Raw genomic sequence first — 18,744 nt, 5'->3', positions numbered from 1 at the left:
CACACACACACACACACACACACACACACACACACACACACACAGACACACACACACAGCTGCAAGAAGGGAAGCATCAAAGGAGAGCCATAGGCAGACTGGAATTTCCCAAGTTGAGATATGGCTAGAATGTGGCCTTTTATAGTTTTATGACTCTAAAAAAGATCTTTAGCTAGCTTACGCCTCCCAAATAAGTATGCAAACTACAGATTTATGATGGACTCTATCACTGCCATCACACAGCATGGCAGAGAAGAAACAATGGATTGGGAATCAGGAAATCACAGGGCGCATGTTCCTACTCTGCCGTTAATTAACTTTTGGGGAAGTTGTTTGAAAAAAATACATTTTTCTGTAGCCTGGTTAAATCAACATAGGATTAATGAATTTGATCCCTGAATGATCCAGATGACTTTTCAAAACCCATCTCTGTTCCAAGATTACACCACCACCAGTCCCTACGCCACTAGGCAAAGGGGAGACAGGTGAGCTTGTGAGTTACAGATCTGCACAGATTCATCACTACTTCAAAACATGGGCTTCAAGGTGCACGACTACGTGATGTGTCATGTCATCTACAGAGAAAGACACACGCAAATGATGGCACTTAGCTCCCTCTATCTCATGACTATAGATTCCATTACGGTACCAACAGCAGAATAAAAAACTTGATTACAAATATTTAGGTAGCAGTTTAGGCTTCTTTTGATTCTCTTGATTTTTCATTAATAAAAGGAATCCAACATTAAAAATAGTAGCTGCTGAGGCTGCTTATGTACAACCAAACCTCATGGGATCTGGGTGTTTGGTTTGGAGGTTTAAGGTCATAGTTTCATGGGACAACCCAGTTAACTGGCCTAATAAGGTGTTTAGTGCTTCTGCTCTGCCTCCTAGTTCGTCAAACCAGTCTTTAAACCTTAAACCAAAATATCCCCTGAAGTCTTCTTAAAACCAAATAATAATTTAGCTTAACTAGTAAAAAAAAGTCTGCTTTGGGCACTGTGCTCTTTTAAGATCTATCTATATGGGATCAAATTGACAACAGCAACTCCAAAGATTAGACAGAAAACTTAGGGGGCAGGGAGCTTATGTTAATGGGGAAGGAACCACTCAGAAAAGGAGGGTGAGAATGTTGCCCAACTCAAAGAATGTGATCACTGTCGCTGAATTGTACATGTTGAAATGGCTGAACTGGTGCATGTTCTGCTGTGTACATTCTCAACAGCAAAAAAAATAAATTATATGTTAAAAAAAAGGAATCCAGCGTTCATCTACTTTATAAAGGTTGTTGGAATAACTATGCTCTTTGTAAAGCCCTTCATGAATAGTTCAAATATGACGATCATCAAGTAGGGGGAAAAAAACAAATACACCAACTAATATGTATATCCAAGAGATAGTTAAAGCTGCTAGTCCTAGGCTGGGACGTAAAGAAAAGGATTGCTATGATACAGTTTTGCTAGGAGGCTTCCTGCCTAATTGCTAACTGGGCTTACCGAAGAGGGAAATCTCAGAGAGACTCTAAAATGCTGACTTGACATCATCACACCCCCAGATACTGTCAATGACTACCCAGTACTGATGGCTATCACACGTACGGGAAGTGTGGAGGGGCAAAAGAAGACTTGATGGCTCCAGCATAGATGGCCAGGATGGATACAATGACACAGGCCAGGAAGAGCGAGGCGAACTTGTTCACGTAGCGCACGCCGATGAACACCACCAGGACCATCAGGATCAAGAAGGCTGTGCCATAGACACGCATGTTATTTAGCATGGCGGCCGGCTCCTTGAGGGCATCATCGCTGAGAAAGATGGCAGCCCGGGGGACAATATACACCTATGAGATAAAATAAATAGAAAGTGAGGTCATTTCAAAGTAATCCAGTAACACGATTATTGTAGTTTTCCTGTTTTCACAAAGGAAAGCAGAGCTGAGACCTAAATGACTGCAGACCTTCTTAACCCAATTTCTGTTTGGGAAGATCAGGAATGCCTTCCGAAATGTGATAAAGGATTTCTTTTTCTTTTGTCTCCATGCTGTTACGGATACCAACATTTCCAAATAGGAAAAAAAAAATGGAATACGTTAATAATTCTATTCCCAGAGTTATATAAAAAATTGTCACGATAACCTTGAGCTCTGTTCTTCTGCTATCATTACATGAAACAGTAAAAAAATACATTCCAGTGAATAAATACAGAAACAAAAAAAACATTTCATTTCACCTGAAAAAGACTATAAAAGAAAACAAAGGTGACTTTATTTTACATTTTTTGCCACTGGTGCAAAATCTTTAACTTCTTGGTTGGAGTGCGAGGGTGGTGGTGACTGGGTGGAGGGGGAGGGGTAGGCAAACAGCATGTACCCTCAAACTTTGTGCCTCATATTCACAATAGTGACCACGGGAGTTCAGTAACAGTCTAGCAGTCAATCACCCAACTGACGCCTAGATCTGACGTTAGAAGCTTTGATATCAAAGAACAAATTAAACTCAAATCTCTACCTCTTCTACATTCATACCCAGACCACAATTAAGTCATTACTCACCAGAAAAATTTCAATGGCACCAAGGATATACATGGCTGCTGCAAATGTGGTGCCAAGGTAAAAGCAGAGGCCAACAGCCCCACCAAACTCTGGGCCCAGTGCCCGGGAAATCATAAAGTACGAGCCCCCAGCTAAAAGACAAACAGAGAGATGAACAGGCTAAAAAGAGCGCATTAGTAAGAGGCATGCAAACAAGTCATAAATAAGAACAAAAATACGCATGATGGATAAATATGTTTCAGGTGTTTGAAAATACTGAATGTGATTTTTTAAAAAAGTAGATTTGCTAGTGGGAAGTGAGGAAGACGTTTTTTAAGATATACTGCCTGCATAGCTAACACTCCACAACTTGCCAGTACTACTTACAAACATTTGAGAAAATTTACTATAGGCATGAGAGCCCAATAAACTATATGCCAATAAAAATCTAAGAATGTGACCCGAAATTAAACCATTCTAGCTTAGAAAATGAGACATTTTAAAGAGGGTGTCCTGAAGTCAAATAGTTCAGTGTCTGTGGCCTACAGACCACTCCTCTGCTGTAGCCCAGAAGAGCAGACTAAATAATGTTCTCTTCCTTGGAAGTCTACATCCCTGGGTTCACAGCACATGATTCCTGACATCCAGCCTCAGCCCACTGACCTGGTACCACCCCGTTGGTAGCGATGGCACTCATGGAGATAGCAGTCAACATTGTCTGTAGAGAAAGGGAAGGAGAAGGTCATCACTGTATAAAGCTGACATTTCTAACCTACCTTCCCATCTGTGGACCTCAGAACACTTAGCAAATATTTAACTCTACCCACTTATATAGAGAAGTTGCCTGTCTACCTAACTACGGAAATGAGATGATGTGATGCACTTCACGGTTATAGTCACACTACCACCATCTGGAGTATTCTGTCCAAATGCCCCTGCATCTTAATCAGTAGGTTAAGTGCTATAAGAACCACTGATCTCACCCTGGATCTCCTGGTGAAACGTGAGATGCGGCATCGCATGCTCAAAGGGAATAACTAGGCAAACAACTTGGAAAACAGACTGGAACCTGACTACAGACTGGCTACAATACCAAGAATAATATTCGGTAAGAAAGGGAACCACTGAAGACTCTGAGCACATGAGAACTGTATTTTAAAAACATTACCTGGTAGCATTTACAGGATGGACTGCAGATGGGGAGTAGCTGGAGGCAGAGGGACTGGTTAGTAGGCTACTACAGCAGCTCAGTGAGAGGCAAGAATGACAGTGATGGTACCGATAACACAAAGGAAGGCTTAAGCTAAGGGATTTCAGAGGGAAGCTCGATTGACCTTGGTGGTTGGTTAGATGGGAAAGGCAACAGAGGAGCCAAAGATGGCTTTGAGGTTTCAAGCCTGAGAAACTGAAAAAATGGTGATGCCGTTAATTTAAAGTTACTAACGACACGGACGATGTCTGCTTAATCTACGCTGTAGAGTACTCAGCTAAGCACAGTGCACAGAGAGGGTATAATGGTGATAATAATAAAAGAGGTCAGTAGACAGTAGAAATGTACAATAATAGTATTGATAGATGTGGCTAGGATGTACGGATAGAAGAAGTTCAAATTAAAGTAAGATCAGTATGTTCTCAGAATAGTGGAGAGAAGACCTGGAAAGAATACCTGAATTTCTAGAAAAAGAACAACAGAAGAGACTTCAGAACAAAACAAAATACTCTTCAACCTCAAGAAACTCTTAGCTAGTTTTGTTTCTCATTGCTGTACTGGAGTAGAGAATCACATTTTCTACCACATTGCCTGTCACAACTTCGGTGCTATCAAAGCTCAAATGGCTTAGACTCTAAATTCTTTGAAGAAAGAGACTATATTTTCTACTTCCTTTAGAAGTCTTCCTTTGCAATTTCTAGCACATCATATCATCAATATCAAGCAGTGAGTAACAGACACAAAACAACTGACAATCCTTTAGATTTTGATATCAGAATAATCTCTCCTGTTGAGATCGTAGGTCTTCCCTAGTATCCTTTGTTTGGTTCCCAAAGAGGTCAAGCTCTAGTTGTGGGGCATATGCATAGACTCCTGAGAGTTCCCAGTGTCCTAGATGATCCAGGAACCGATGCAGGACTTACACAGCAGCAGCAGATAAGAACAATTGCAAAGGCCTGAAGAACTCCAGCTGTGCCCACCACCCATGTAAGGCGTAGAAACAGGATCACTCCAAAAATATTTTGTAGACATGGGAGGTAGACGCCCATGAAGGTACCCATCTGGGGGACCTGGAAAGAAGGATGTTGACAGCAGAAAAATTACACAGTCATCTACAAGAGATGCTTTTACGTCTTCAACTATATAAAGACTTACTCCCTAACTATGTATTCACCTCCAAGCAGAGATAAAGTTTACACAGTATCTTAAAAGGAGCACAAATAAAATCTCCATGTCACAAATTACTACCACCATATCTTTTCATATTCCTAGAGCTATACATTTTTACTTTATATAGGGCCTTATATATTTTTATTTACATATAGACATTTAGCCACAAATGGGCCTTCAACAATTTAAAATTTTCTGTTCTTCAAAACTGTTAGCTTCCTTTTCAAATTCATAAAAATGGAATAATGAGTGAATGGAATCCTTCAGAATCTGGCAAATTCTTAACAGTAACTGGAAAAACGAAGATCTGAGGGTTGTCTTAACCCTTTTCAAAGAGGTGAACAACCAGAAAGCTAAACTGTGTATTGTTCCATATTTTCATTTTGAGAAAAACTGGTATTTGGTCTTTAAAAAACCCAACGACTCTGCAACAGACAGATGGAATCTGCTAGGAAGGCAGACGGACGTGGACTCTTAAAGTGCTAGTCTCTCTCCCTGGAATGCTCTTCTCTCAGCTATTACGTGGCTCACTCCCTCACGTTATTTAGTTCTCTGCTCAGCTATCACCTTGTCAGAGGGCCTTCCCTTCCACCCCCGATCCCTTGCTGGCCAGTCTCAGTCCTTTCCCTGCTTTCTTTTTGTTTAAGCGTTAATCAACACTTAATATGTTATGTATTTTGCTTAAGGACTGTCTCCCCAGACTAGACGTTAGACTGTATGACAGGCAGGACTTTGTATGTGCTGTTTATGCTACGACCCCAGTGCCTGGAACAGTACTTGGTGTATATCAAGCATTCAGTAAATAGGTACTGAACACAGAATGATGCCCTGGCTAGTTCTCTGTTTCTTACATAGAGGGCTCTTGTTCTTTATCCCTGTTACCTTGGCAGGCTTCTTTTTCCCTTCAGTGATGTTCTCTGCCTCTTCGTGTTCCTTTGCTCCTTGGGTCAGATTTGTGTAATTGGCCATGCGGCTGAGGAGAGAAGACACCTTCGGCCTGGTGTCCATTTCTTCCTATGAAGCCAGAAATACAGAAGAAATGAGTGAAGAACAACACTGAAAACAAGCATCAAAATAACCCCTCTACTAAAAAACTGCAAGTAAAAGAGAAAATACTTCACAACTAAACATTTTAAGAAAATTTATCGAGGAGACTTTATTCTCCCCCCAAAACTAAATAAATACCACACTCAATCAGTGCAACATGAATCCTTATGAAATTCTCAAGTGAAAAGTTTCATTGTTCCTTCTAATAGCTATGCAACTTATCTACAGTTAAAACAGAATCATATTACAAAACCCACTACCGTTGAGTTGAATCTGACTCATAGCAACTCTACAGGACACAGAAGAACTGTCCACCGGGTTTCCAAGCCTGTAAATCTTTACGGAAGCAGACTGCCACATCTTCCTCCAGCCGAGTGGCTGGTGGGTTTAAACCATCGACCTTTTGGTTAGCAGCCAAACGCTTAACCACTGTACCACTCAGGCTTCTAAAACTGTATTAAACCGAAACCAAACCCGTTGCTGTCGAGTCAACTGCAACTCATACTGACCCCTACAAAAGGCTGTAACCTAGTAAAGAACACTGGTAACGTGATCCTTCACCGTGGGATTCCCTTTCTTCGAAAGGCCTCTAACATTCCACTAACATTCATGGCTGTTTACACCACCAAGTACGGACAGGTCTAGGAAAAACTTCTGTGACTGAACTACTCACCTCAGAACTTTTCTTGAAAGAAAGTATCATTTAAACAATAGGTATACTGAGAGATGGGCACTTACATCATTTTCCAAAGCCGGACAAAGGTAGTGCTGGAATAAACCAGGCTCCTTCAATAATGCGGCCATAGACTCCATCAGAGTCCATGTTGTTTTGGTCAGGTGAGACATACAGGTCCTCTTACTCTAGCAGCCTGCTTCCTACGGTGATTTCTGTTTAATAATTTTAACTAAAATGATAGTCTTCCCAACCATAGGGTTAAGAAATACACTGCTTTATACTTAGAAGAAAGATAACTACAATGAAAATATTTAATTCCTAGCTGAATTAGATGGCAAGGTGCTCCATATACCTGAGATGTGAGCATTCCTCCCCCTTACTTCATAAAAGTTTGATATACTGGCTACTCATTATAGTTATACAGATAAAATTAACTACAATGACAAGTTATAATAATTACTATACTTTAACAGTTATTAAATTATCCAGCTTGTACTGCTTTAAAATGAATGGTGTAGGGAATGGCTACCCTGTATCTCTGCTTCTGAAATTCCTATCCCAAGTTTTCTCTAAATATTACCTCAAATAGTGCCAAGTTTTTATCAAAATATTCATCTCCTTCTTCATAATTGGAATTATTGAGATAAGCATTTCGAGCTTTCCTATGTCCATCATCTGGAAAAAGAATTAAACCAAGTTAGTTTCTTATTGGTACTGAAGAAGCATCAGCACCAAATAACTGTACGTTGTCTGTTGAACAGAACTCATTGCCGGGAAGGCGGGGCCAAAATGGCAGAGTAGTCAGACACTTCTGGTGGTCTCTCTTACAACAAAGACCTGAAAAAACAAATGAATTGATTACATATGACAATCTAGGAGCCTTGAACATCAAAGGCAAAGTTGAGGTATCAGACTGAGTGGCAGGGGGAGGGAGAGATGGTTTGGAAGCAGTGAGGAGTTGCCAGACCTGACCTGCCGGGAGCCGGAGCCCTTCAGCCCATATCAGCTCGGAGGTGAGCGGTGAGGCAGGCAAGCAGTGGCGCTCAAGAGGTGTTTTCCGCACCGGGAGAGATGCAGCGGCATCCAGAACCAGTGAGAAGCAGCCCTCCATCAGTGAATGATAAGTACTTCCATCTGGCCTACCGTATGGATCAAAAACACCCCCCTTAGGGGAAACCTCCCTCCTATTTACCTCACTGCTCCCTGTTCTGCACTGGGTCCTGGACCAGCTTCAGCAGCTGCCAAGTCCCCCAGGCCGGAAGTAGGACCCGTCACATACCCTGAGGCTATTCTCCCGGCCTTGGAGAGCGAACAAATTAACAAACAGAGGGAAAATAATCTGCTGGCTCCCCTAAGCCAGGAACTCAGGGTAGGCACAGCTCCTTTGCCTAGTCACAGGCATAAGGGATCCACCGACTCTGAGTGCCTTTCCCCCTGCATAGATTTGTGTGGGCCCATTTCAACAGCATAGGCCCTCATTACCACAGTACAATAGGGTATATACCTGAAGTCTAACTTGAACTATTTCAGCTGTGAAGTGGCAGGTTCTTGACATTTGACACTGCTCTGCCCATTAAGCACGGTCTTCACCTACCCACATCAGGGGCCCGAGGACTGGTGGCTCCACCCACGCCACCTAGCCACCTGCAATAGGGACCCAAGAATAAGAGGTGCCCTCCCAGACCTTACAGTCAACAGCACTGGGTGCTCATAGTCCAGCCGCAAAACTCACCCACCTACGTGCTCTAGGGAACAGGGACACACTTTCCTCCTGGACACTCGGAGGCAGCCATCAGCCCTCTGCCTTGCTCAGAGTGTGCCCCCCTGCTGCAGCTGGATGCCTGTGCCTACATGAATCACCCATGCCTGTCTAGGGCTGTAGGTGAGAACCTGCACCACACACTTGGTGGCTGGCTGTCTACCTGGACACCTGAGCTGAATCCATACAGGAAGAGTGGGCAGACTCCTGGGCTCACATACCTAGTAACAGATCTAACCACCTGGTAACAGGACATTAAAGCTTCAAAGGTGCCAATAATCAAACTAGCTCACACAAGCGGCCTATTTGGGCATATAAAACAAAACGAAACAAGACGCTAGGAAACAGTAAGCAAACATAAAATAAATAAATACAGTAACTTACTGATAGCTCGGAGACAACAGTCAATATCAAATCACATAAAGAGGCAGTCCATGATGGCTTCAGCAAGCTCCCAAAATAAAGAATCTAGAAACTTTCCAGAGGAAGATTTCTTGGAATTAACAGAGGCAGAATACAAAAGACTAATATACAGAACTCCTCAAGATATCAGGAAGGAAATTAGTCGAAACTCAGAACACGCAACAGAGGAAATTAAAAAGATTAGAGAAGAGCATAATGACAAATTTAACAGGCTGCAAGGATCCATACAGAGACAGCAACCAGAAACCCAGAAGATTAACAATAAAATTTCAGAATTAGACAACTCAATAGAAAGTCACAGGAGCAGAACTGAGGCAGTGGAAGTTAGAATGTGAGATTGAAGATAAAGCACTTGACACCAACTTATTTGAGGAAAAGTCATATAAAAGGATTTAAAAAATGAAGAAACCCTAATTCTGTGGGAGTCTATCAAGAGGAATAACCTATGAGTGATTGGAGTACCAGAAAAGGGCGGGTAACAGAAAATACAGAGACAATTGTTAAAGATTTGTTGGTAGAAAACTTCCCTGATGTTGTGAAAGATGAGAAGATACCTATCCAAGATGCTCATCAAACCCCACATAAGGCAGATCCCAAAAGAAAGCCACCAAGACATATTATAATCAAATTTGCCAAGACCAGGAGCAGCTAGGGATAAACGAAAAGTCATCTACAAAGGAGAGTCAGTAAGAATAAGCTCGGACTACTCAGCAGAAACCATGCAGGCAAGAAGGCAATGGGATGACATATATAAAGCCTTGAAAGAAAATAATTGCCAGCCAAGAATTATATATCCAGCAAAACTCTCTCTCAAATATGATGGCGAAATTAGAGCATTTCCAGAACTCATTGCCATATTCAGGTTTTAATCTGAGAGTGGTAGAACTCAATCAGCATTTCCTGGAGAAATGCTAGTGTAAAAACAAACTTATAAGAATCAAATGTGGGCCATTCCTTTTATTAACAATACAGAGACCTCTGGAGACACTATTCTTTTGGGATTCCAGCCCATAGAGCTCCTCCTTTTAAAATCACTCACATCTAGGGTGAAAAAAAAAAAGAATATTTATTGAGTACCTACTCAGTGTATAATGCTGTACTACCTTACACATTGTTGATACTGGCAATAAAAACTCTGCCTCCGGAGCTGCCCACCATTCATAAATAATATTAAGTCATTGAACTATCATTTTTGTATAAACTTGTTACATTTTTTAAAATTTATTTTAAAAGTGGTACCCCACAAGAATTTGGTGAACCAGCTACGAAGAAAGAAAAAAAAAAAAGACTGGGTTCCCTAAGACAACAGTTTTTGTGTTGTTTGAGCACTTACTTAACTTTGGTTCTTTCTCACATAAAGTTATATAATTACAATTATCTGGTACCAGACAGGGAATGAGAGAGGGAGAAAAAAATATGTAAATGCCATCAACAACCAAGATTTTCAATACTGAAAACACAGATACCAATATTAAAAAAAAAAAAAAATTAACAGAGTTAATTTAAAACTCTATAACCTTAAATGCATAAAATGAGCTTAGGAAATCTTGTGCCAAAAAGTGAACATCTATCAAAGTTACTGGGTCACGTCAAAAAACATAAGAGCCAAGTGGAATGAGTTCTCACTGGCTAAAGATGGGATAATACAAGCATTAAAAAAAATAATGCAACGGATTGAAAGGCAAATTCATGAAATATACATAATGATATTTTAAAAATTAGTCACCTGATTTTGGAGGTTGCTAAGGCAACAATGCATAACTCTGAAATATAATAAATGGAAAAGAACCAAGCAATTATCATGCCTTTCCTATATAAACTGTATTTCAGAGTAGCTAAATAATTGATAAAGTTCTTCATCATAGAAGCATTCTAACTAATAAATGCAGATGGAATAATAGAATTAGCAAATAAAATCACCATTTTGCAATTCCTAATGACAAGGAGCCCTGGTGGTACAACAGTCAAGTTCTAGGCTGCTAACCGAAAGGACAGTGGTTCGAACCCACCAGCAGCTCCACGGGAGGAAAGACCTGGCAATCTGCTCCTGTAAAGATTACAGCCTAGGAAACCCGACGGGGCAGTTCTACTCTGTCCTATAAAGTCACTAGGAGTCAGAATGGACTTGGTGGCACACAACAACAGCAATGAAATGATGGTTCTACGTGATGATCATCAATCCTTTTGCTAAAACTATTAGGTCAAGACCGAAGCAAAACTTCACAAAGAATGGATCAGGCTGATTTAGAACCCACTGACAATTCTTATTGTCACTAGAAGTGACATAACATAATCTCCTTACTGCGATACAGTGAAAAGTACATTGTGCTACCTATGATGTATTCTTTCCAAAAGAACTGAAGTTGAATCTAATCAAGCCTCTAAATTTAATTCCCAGTTCACAAAAAACACAGAGAAGGAACATGTTCGACACCATCCCAAGGATGTAATCATCCAATTCAGATTGTGGAAAATTCCACATGACAAATCACTACATAAGTGGCATAAACTCAAAGAGAGGAATGGTGGTGCAGTGGTTAAAGCGCTCGGCTGCCAACCAAACGGTCAGTGGCCCAAACCCACCAGCCAGCCGCTCCACAGGAGAAAGATGTGGCAGTCTGCAGGGCTGGACTCCTATAGATTAAAACTATTTCAGAGATGAATCAATCAATTGCATGGTGTGAGCCTTGTTAGGACACTGAGTCAAACAAATGTAAAAAGACATGTTTGAAACAATCAGGGAAATCTGAATATGGACTATTTTTTTTAAATCTAGGTAAAATCATGGGATATCTGAAATTTTCTTTAAGATACTCTTCAGGACAGAAAAGGTGGAAGGCTTGAAAAGAAATCTGCAATATCGTTGAAGCTGGGTGATGGGTTCTTAGTCATCTAGTGCTGCTATAACAGAAATACCACAAGTGGATGGCTTTAACAAAGAGAAATTTATTTTCTCACAGTCAAGTAGGCTAGAAGTCCAAATTCAGGGTGTCAGCTCCAGGGGAAGGCTTTCTCCCTCTGTTAGCTCTGGAAGAGGGTCCTTGTCATCAATCTTCCACCGGACTAGGAGCTTCTCTGCATAGGAACCAAAGGATGTGCTCTGCTCCCGGTGCTTCTTTCTTGGTGGTATGAGGTCCCCCAACTCTCCACTTGCTTCCCTTTCATCTCTTGTAAGATAAAACGTGGTGCAGGCCACTCTCCAGGGAAAACACCTTTTACATTTGATCAGCGAGGGGACCTTGGTAAGGGTGTTACGATCCCACCCTAATCCTCTTTAACACAAGATTACAATCACAAAATGGAGGACAACCACACAATACTGGGAATCAGGGCCTAACCAAGTTGACACATACTTTTGGGGGACACAATTCAATCCATGACAGGTTCATTATGCTATTCTATCTACTTTACTATACCTTTGAAATATTCCATAGTAAAAGGTTGAAAAAAAAAATTATTTCCTCCCATTCTGTAATGGTTCCAGAAAATTGTAAAGAAAATGACACAACATAAAATTGTTAGCAGTTCTGAATAATTCATTCATTCAGTTAATTCAACAAATATTAAGCTCCTATTACGTGCTAATTCCTGGGGCTATAGCGGTGGATAAAGCTGTTAAAGACCCTGCTTTCATTGTGTTTATAATGAAGTCACAAGAGACAAAAACTATGTAAGTAAATAATATGACAGTTCAAGAAGCAGCAAGTTCAGTGAAGAAAATGAAAAGCGCTTGGCTGCGAACTGAAAGTAGATAGACTGTGACTGGCGAAGGGAAGGACAATTTCAGATAGAATCATTAGTGTGCTAGTAAATTAGTAAATTGGCTCTCTGGAATTAAAAAAAAAAAAAAAAAAACCCTGATTTGCAGTCTTTGCTGATTCTACGGTGACCAATTTCAAAGTCCTAGTGTGAAATCACTAACCATGGTACTGGGAAGAGATGCACACAACCAGCTCTTGCGAGCTGGCTCCAGAACGTCCCTGGCACAGGACCGTCAGGAAGGGCCTGCATTCCAGGCACAGGGAATGACAACTTTAAAAGATCCTCCAGCAGGAACGAACAGTGGATTCACAAAACAGACAGGCTAACATGGCGGAAACAGAGCGAGGAAAGCAGAGTGGCTAGAAAGGTAGTGAGGAGCCAGAACATGTAGTTAGCAAAGGGACGGTTCTTCCAAATCCATTTATTGACTAGGGCCTTTTTTCCCACTGACCTACTCCAGATAATATGAGCACGATGGGGGTTGCAGCAGGGAAGAAAGAGCGATGTAAGAGTGTGCTAATGTTCTTTTTTTTTATTTTGGGGGCAGGGGTAATATAGATATAATTTATTTTATAGAAAGAAGGGATTGAACAGAAAAAGTGAGACAAACTGAAATAATAACTTAGGATGGCAGAAATGGGTTCAAATATATCAATAATACCAATAATTATAATAAATACAAGAAGACTAAATTCACAGGTGAAAACATAAAGATTGACAGATCAGATTAAACCCAAAAAAATCCAGAAATATACTGTTTACAAGAAAGTAAAGAGACATATTAGGCAAGTATTAATTAAAAGAAAGCTGATATAATTATATTAATATTACATAAATTTGCTCTTAAGAGAAAAACTTTATTAGGAATGAGAAGGTAACCACAGAACAAAAGTTTCCAGAAAAACTAGACACTGCCCAGGTAGTGCTACTAACTGTTCTGATTAGGGCTACAATAGATGGATCCTGATAGAAATGGAAAAACTACGTGGAACTGAACTTTAAATTCTCAAAGAATCCAGACTTACTGAACCCATTGAGACTGGAGGAATCCCCAAGACTAAAACTAAAACCTTGAACTGAAACTATCCCCTTAAGTCACCTTTTAACTAAATAGCAGGTTAGTGCAAAAAATAAAGAATGTCACCCATGAGTACTGTGCTCTTTTAAAAAATTATCTATATGAGACCAAATGGTCAACAGTTACTCGAAAGCATGGATGAGAAGGTTGGGAGTGCAGTGAGACTCAGTCAATGGAAATGAAATAACCAGAATGGAAATAATGAGAATATTGACACAATGGGAAGAATGTGACCAATGTCACTGAACGATATGTGTAGAAACTGTTGAATGGGAACCTGTTTGCTGTGAATACTTTTACCAAAAATATGATATTAAAAAAACACACAAAAGGTTTAATTCATTAAGAAGGCCTAACAAATTACCATAAACTTAGTGGTTTGAACAACACGCATTTATTATCTCACAGTTTCTGTAAACTAGGAATATGGCCATCGCGTAGCTGGGTCCTCTGCTTCATGGTGTTTCATGAGGCTCCAATCAAGGTGTCGGTGAGGACTTTGGGATCCACTTCTAGGCTCACTCATATGGTTGTTTGTAGCATTCAGTTCCCTGCAGGCTACTAGCCAAGGGGTTTTCTTAGTTCCTCGCCATGTGGGCCTCTCCACAGGGCAACGTACAATATGGCAGCTGGCTTTCCTCAAAGCGAGTTGTCAAGAGACAGAGGGACAGCAAGACAGATGTCACAGTCTTCTTCTAATCTCATCTTCAGTGTGACATCCCATCACTTGTGCCATATCCTATTCATTACAAGGAGTCATTAAGTCCAACCCACATGCAAGGTGAAGGCATTACACAAGGGCATGAAGAGCAGGAAAAAAGGATCACTGGCGGCCAATCACAGAGGCACCTATGCCATCCATACGTGTATCCATCCATCCAAGACTCAAAATATTTGAGGCAAAATGGATAGAACTATGGGGGAAAACATATAAATCTAACATCACAGAGGAGATTTTTAACATACTTCTCTCAATTACTGATAGATGAAGCAGACAAAATAAAATAAGCAAGGGTAAAGAGATGTAAATAGCACAATTAATAAGCTTGGTCTAATGGACAGAGTTCTGCACTCAATATTAGACAATACACATTTTAATTAAACATACATGGAAAATTTATAAAAATTTATCATGTACTATATCTTAAAGACTCAACAAATTTCAAAGAACAGATATCATACACGCCATGATCTTGGTAGCAGGATTCCAGGTAACTGGTTTCTTTGTGGGGGCAGTGGTGGTTCTGGGGCAGAACTGTCGCCTTCCAGGGGAGAGTGAGTGTGGGAGACAGGGGTTCAATTTCCAGCCAATGCACCTCAAGCACAGCCACCATGTGTCTGTCAGTGGAGGCCTGTGTGTTGCTACAATGTTGAACAGGTTTCAGCGGAGCTTCCAGAATAAGACAGACTAGGAAGAAAGGCCTGGCAATCTACTTCCAAAAAATCAGCCAGGGAAAACTCTGTGGATCATAACACTCCAATTCCGTTCTGCATGGTGTTGCCACAAGTTGGGGGCTGATTTGATGGCAGCTAACAAGAAAACCCATTAAAAAAAATTTATGCCTATTCCCAAGAAAGGTGATCCAACTGAATGTGGAAATTATTGAATAATATCATTAATATCACACGCAAGCAAAATTTTCAAAAGAAGCTGCAGCGGTGTATCAACAAGGAACTGCCAGAAATTCAAGCCAGATTTAGAAGAGGACGTGGAACCAGGGCTACTATTGCTGATGTCGGATGGATCCTGGCTGAAAGCAGAGAATACCAGAAAGATGTTTACCTGTGTTTTATTGACTATGCTAAGGCATTCGACTGTGTGGATCATAACAAATTATGGATAACACCGAGGAGAATGGGAATTCCAAAACACTTCAATGTGCTCATGAGGAATCTATACATGGATCAAGAGGCAGTCGTTCAAACAGAACAAGGGAATACTGCATGGTTTCAAGTCAGGAAAGGTGTGCGTCAGGGTTGCATCCTCTCACCGTGCCTATTCAATCTGTATGCTGAGCAAATAATCTGAGAAGCTGGACTCTATGAAGAAGAATGGGGCATCAGGATTGGAGGAAGACTCGTTAACAACCTGCGTTATGCAGATGACACAACCTTGCTTGCTAAAAGGGAAGAGGACTTGAAGCACTTACTGATGAAGATCAAAGGCCACACTCTTCAATATGGATTACACCTCAACATAAAGAAAACAAAAATCTCACAAGTGGACCAATAAGCAACATCGTGATAAACGGAGAAAAGACTGAGGTTGTTAAGGATTTCATTTTACTTGGATCTACAATCAACATCCATGGAAGCAGCAGTCAAGAAATCAAAAGACGCATTGCATTGGGTAAATGGGCTGCAAAAGACCTCTTTAAAGTGTTAAAAGCAAAGATGTCACCTTGAGGACTAAGGTGCGCCTGACCCAAGCCATGGTGTTTTCAATCGCCTCATATGCATGCGAAAGCTGGACAATGAATAAGGAAGACCAAAGAAGAATTGATGCCTTTGAATAGTGACGCTGGCGAAGAATATTGAATATACCATGGACTGCCAAAAGAACCAACAAATCTGTCTCAGAAGAAGTACAATCAGAACGCTCCTTAGAAGCAAGGATGGCGAGACTATGTCTCACATACTTTGGACATGTTGTCAGGAGGGATCAGACCCTGGAGAAGGACATCATGCTTGGTAAAGTAGAGGGTCAGCAAAAAAGAGGAAGACCCTTGACGAGATGGACTGACATAGTGGCTGCAACCGCTGGCTCAAGCATAGCAACAATTGTGAGGATGGCGCAGGACTGGGCCGTGTGCGCAGGGTCGCTGTGAGTCGGAACTGACTTAACAGCACCTAACAAAACAGTTTTCTTCACCGTCCTTGTCTTTGTTTTCTAAACTACTGAAAATAAATGTTACTTTTATAATGAAAACTAAAAATTATTTGTAAGAGGCAAACTGTCGTCTCACTTCTGAGGCCTGAAATTTAATGTTAAGTCTTTAACATTAAACTTCTGAATTACAGTTCAACCTATATTGTCTTATGTTCCCTGTACCATGCTTACTAAGTCCAAAGAAACAAGGCCCCAAAGCTCCTACTGCATGCTAATCTCTCTCTTTAAAAAGGTTTTCAAATATATGTTATAAGACTTAAAATGAATTCCTTGAAGTATATTAGTACATGTTTAATTACTATGCATTTTACTACTTACTACTTACATTTTACTATTTGTAAATGCTGTATTTGCGGGGCCCACAAGAGCTAATTCTCTTTCCCAAAGTTGAGACTCTTACGACCTATAAACCTGAAGCTTCAAAAATTCATTGTATGAGTCTCTAGTAACCAAGGTCAAACGCAACTATCTGACTCCTTGGCTTGATGACATTTTGCCAAGTTCTCTTCAATTCACACTGACACAATCTTAGGTCAAGGCCTTCCAGGCAAGAAATGAAGCAATTATATTAAAAGGTATGGATTAATTCTTAGTCTGAAGATCTTGGTGGGAAACCACACTGCTTTAGAATACAGCTTTCAGAAGCCTGGATCACTACTGTGACCTCAGGAAATCCGAGACGGATAGGAACTTCCAGAGTTCGTGACTAACAAATAACCTTTACTCTGCAGGAACCAGGATCCAAATTCACATCCTAGGGCCTTTTTAGGCTTATCCAGAATCCTAAGAGGATTCCTTTGTAGGACACCTACTGAGACTGGCCTCAGAAATGCTTTGAATTAAACGGCCCAACAGATCACCATTATGTTTCTTTTTTCTCATTTTACTACCCAAATACTGCTGGTATTACCGGGAAATTTACTGGTATCTCATTGCACAATTCAAATGAAAACAGATAAGTGACACTGGTCCTATTAAAGATTTCTGTTTCTATAGTATGCATATCTTGTAATCAGAAAAAAAGGTACACCAAATGTCTTGTACTTTATAAAAGCTTTACTGTTGTGGTTCTCTTACGTCTATAATGCAGCTTTGTTAATTACCACTTACTCTCTAGTTTAAAACTAAGAAATGACTCCTCTAGTCTCCTGGTCTTGTCAATGGCCTTTGCTGGTCTGAGCTTGGCAGAAAGACAGCAGTAAATGTACTTACTTTCCCTCGGCACAGGTTTGGGCTTGAACTATGTGAACATGAAAGGTTCTTCATGTTTTTGATTTTAGTTTGAATCAGGAAGCAGTAAGAGGCACACACTGTAAGTGGTTGATCTCTCTCTTAAGTCTATGGCTTTCTGTCTCTCTTTCTCCCTTGCAATTTATTTGTTGATGTGTCTTGTAGAGCAGCCCACGGTCTGGATTTTGATGATGCAGAGATACCAATCAATGTGGTGTCATTTAACATGCTCCTCGGGTGTCTGCATTTCTTATAAACTGGTTGTTGGATCTAGAGGCTTAATCACATCTAGGTTTTTTCTGGGGTGGGGTGAGGGGCAAATTACTTCATCCTGTTACTGTGATCGTCTTTCAGGAGGCACTTGTCACCTAATTGTCTTTCTTTTTAGAAATGTTAGTCACTGTTGATGATTAATGCCTAGATCCATCAATTCACGAGGGTTACACAATGGTGATACTCTCATTCTATTATTCTTCCATCATTTATTAGCTGAAATACTTCTATAAAGAGAAAGCCCCTCTAGTCTATTTGGTTACCCACTGGTACAGTTAAAAGTCAAGATGAATGCTTCATTCTTTCCTTTTACTGACCAATTCACAGAATAATAAATTGGTTCCACATCAACGGGTTTGAATTTTTTGGTTTTAGGATCCTCCACCAGTGGCCAATTAGTTCTTTTTAAATATCATTATGAACCCATGAATGTAAATCCTGGATATATTTCAAATTAAATGCTTTTTCCACATCTACTAAGATGATCATATGATGTTTCTCCATTAATCTGTTAATTTAGTGAACTACAAGAAATTGATTTTTAATGTTAAACCAACCATGTATTTCTAATAAAAGCCCAATTTATCATGGGAGTAATTTTTTTAATATACTGCTTGATTCAGGTTGTAACTATTTTGATTAGGATTTTTATCTCTGTCTCCCTAAGTATCATCTGCCCATACGTTTGTTCTCTCC

The 18,744-nt window shown here is 40.3% G+C and overlaps 1 protein-coding gene across 5 annotated transcripts in view; it reads right to left on the bottom strand.

The window, feature by feature from the left end:
- The window catches only part of SLC12A6 (solute carrier family 12 member 6), a 108,155-nt gene that overhangs the window by 18,858 nt on the left and 70,553 nt on the right, over window positions 1–18,744 (bottom strand). For all 5 annotated transcript variants that reach the window (XM_023735106.1, XM_004380585.3, XM_023735104.1 and 2 more), the window contains 6 exons: window positions 7,214–7,308; window positions 5,793–5,924; window positions 4,664–4,810; window positions 3,194–3,248; window positions 2,552–2,682; window positions 1,599–1,840 (listed from right to left, as the gene is read on the bottom strand). In XM_023735106.1, coding sequence (XP_023590874.1) covers window positions 1,599–1,840; window positions 2,552–2,682; window positions 3,194–3,248; window positions 4,664–4,810; window positions 5,793–5,924; window positions 7,214–7,308 — 802 coding nt within the window. The remainder of the gene's footprint in view (window positions 1–1,598; window positions 1,841–2,551; window positions 2,683–3,193; window positions 3,249–4,663; window positions 4,811–5,792; window positions 5,925–7,213; window positions 7,309–18,744) is intronic.

Source organism: Trichechus manatus, unplaced genomic scaffold (genome assembly GCF_000243295.1).
Source record: "Trichechus manatus latirostris isolate Lorelei unplaced genomic scaffold, TriManLat1.0 scaffold00076, whole genome shotgun sequence".
Taxonomy (NCBI): domain Eukaryota; kingdom Metazoa; phylum Chordata; class Mammalia; order Sirenia; family Trichechidae; genus Trichechus; species Trichechus manatus.
Note: the sequence above shows the minus strand (reverse complement) of the source record. Positions and strands in the feature narration are given on the sequence as shown.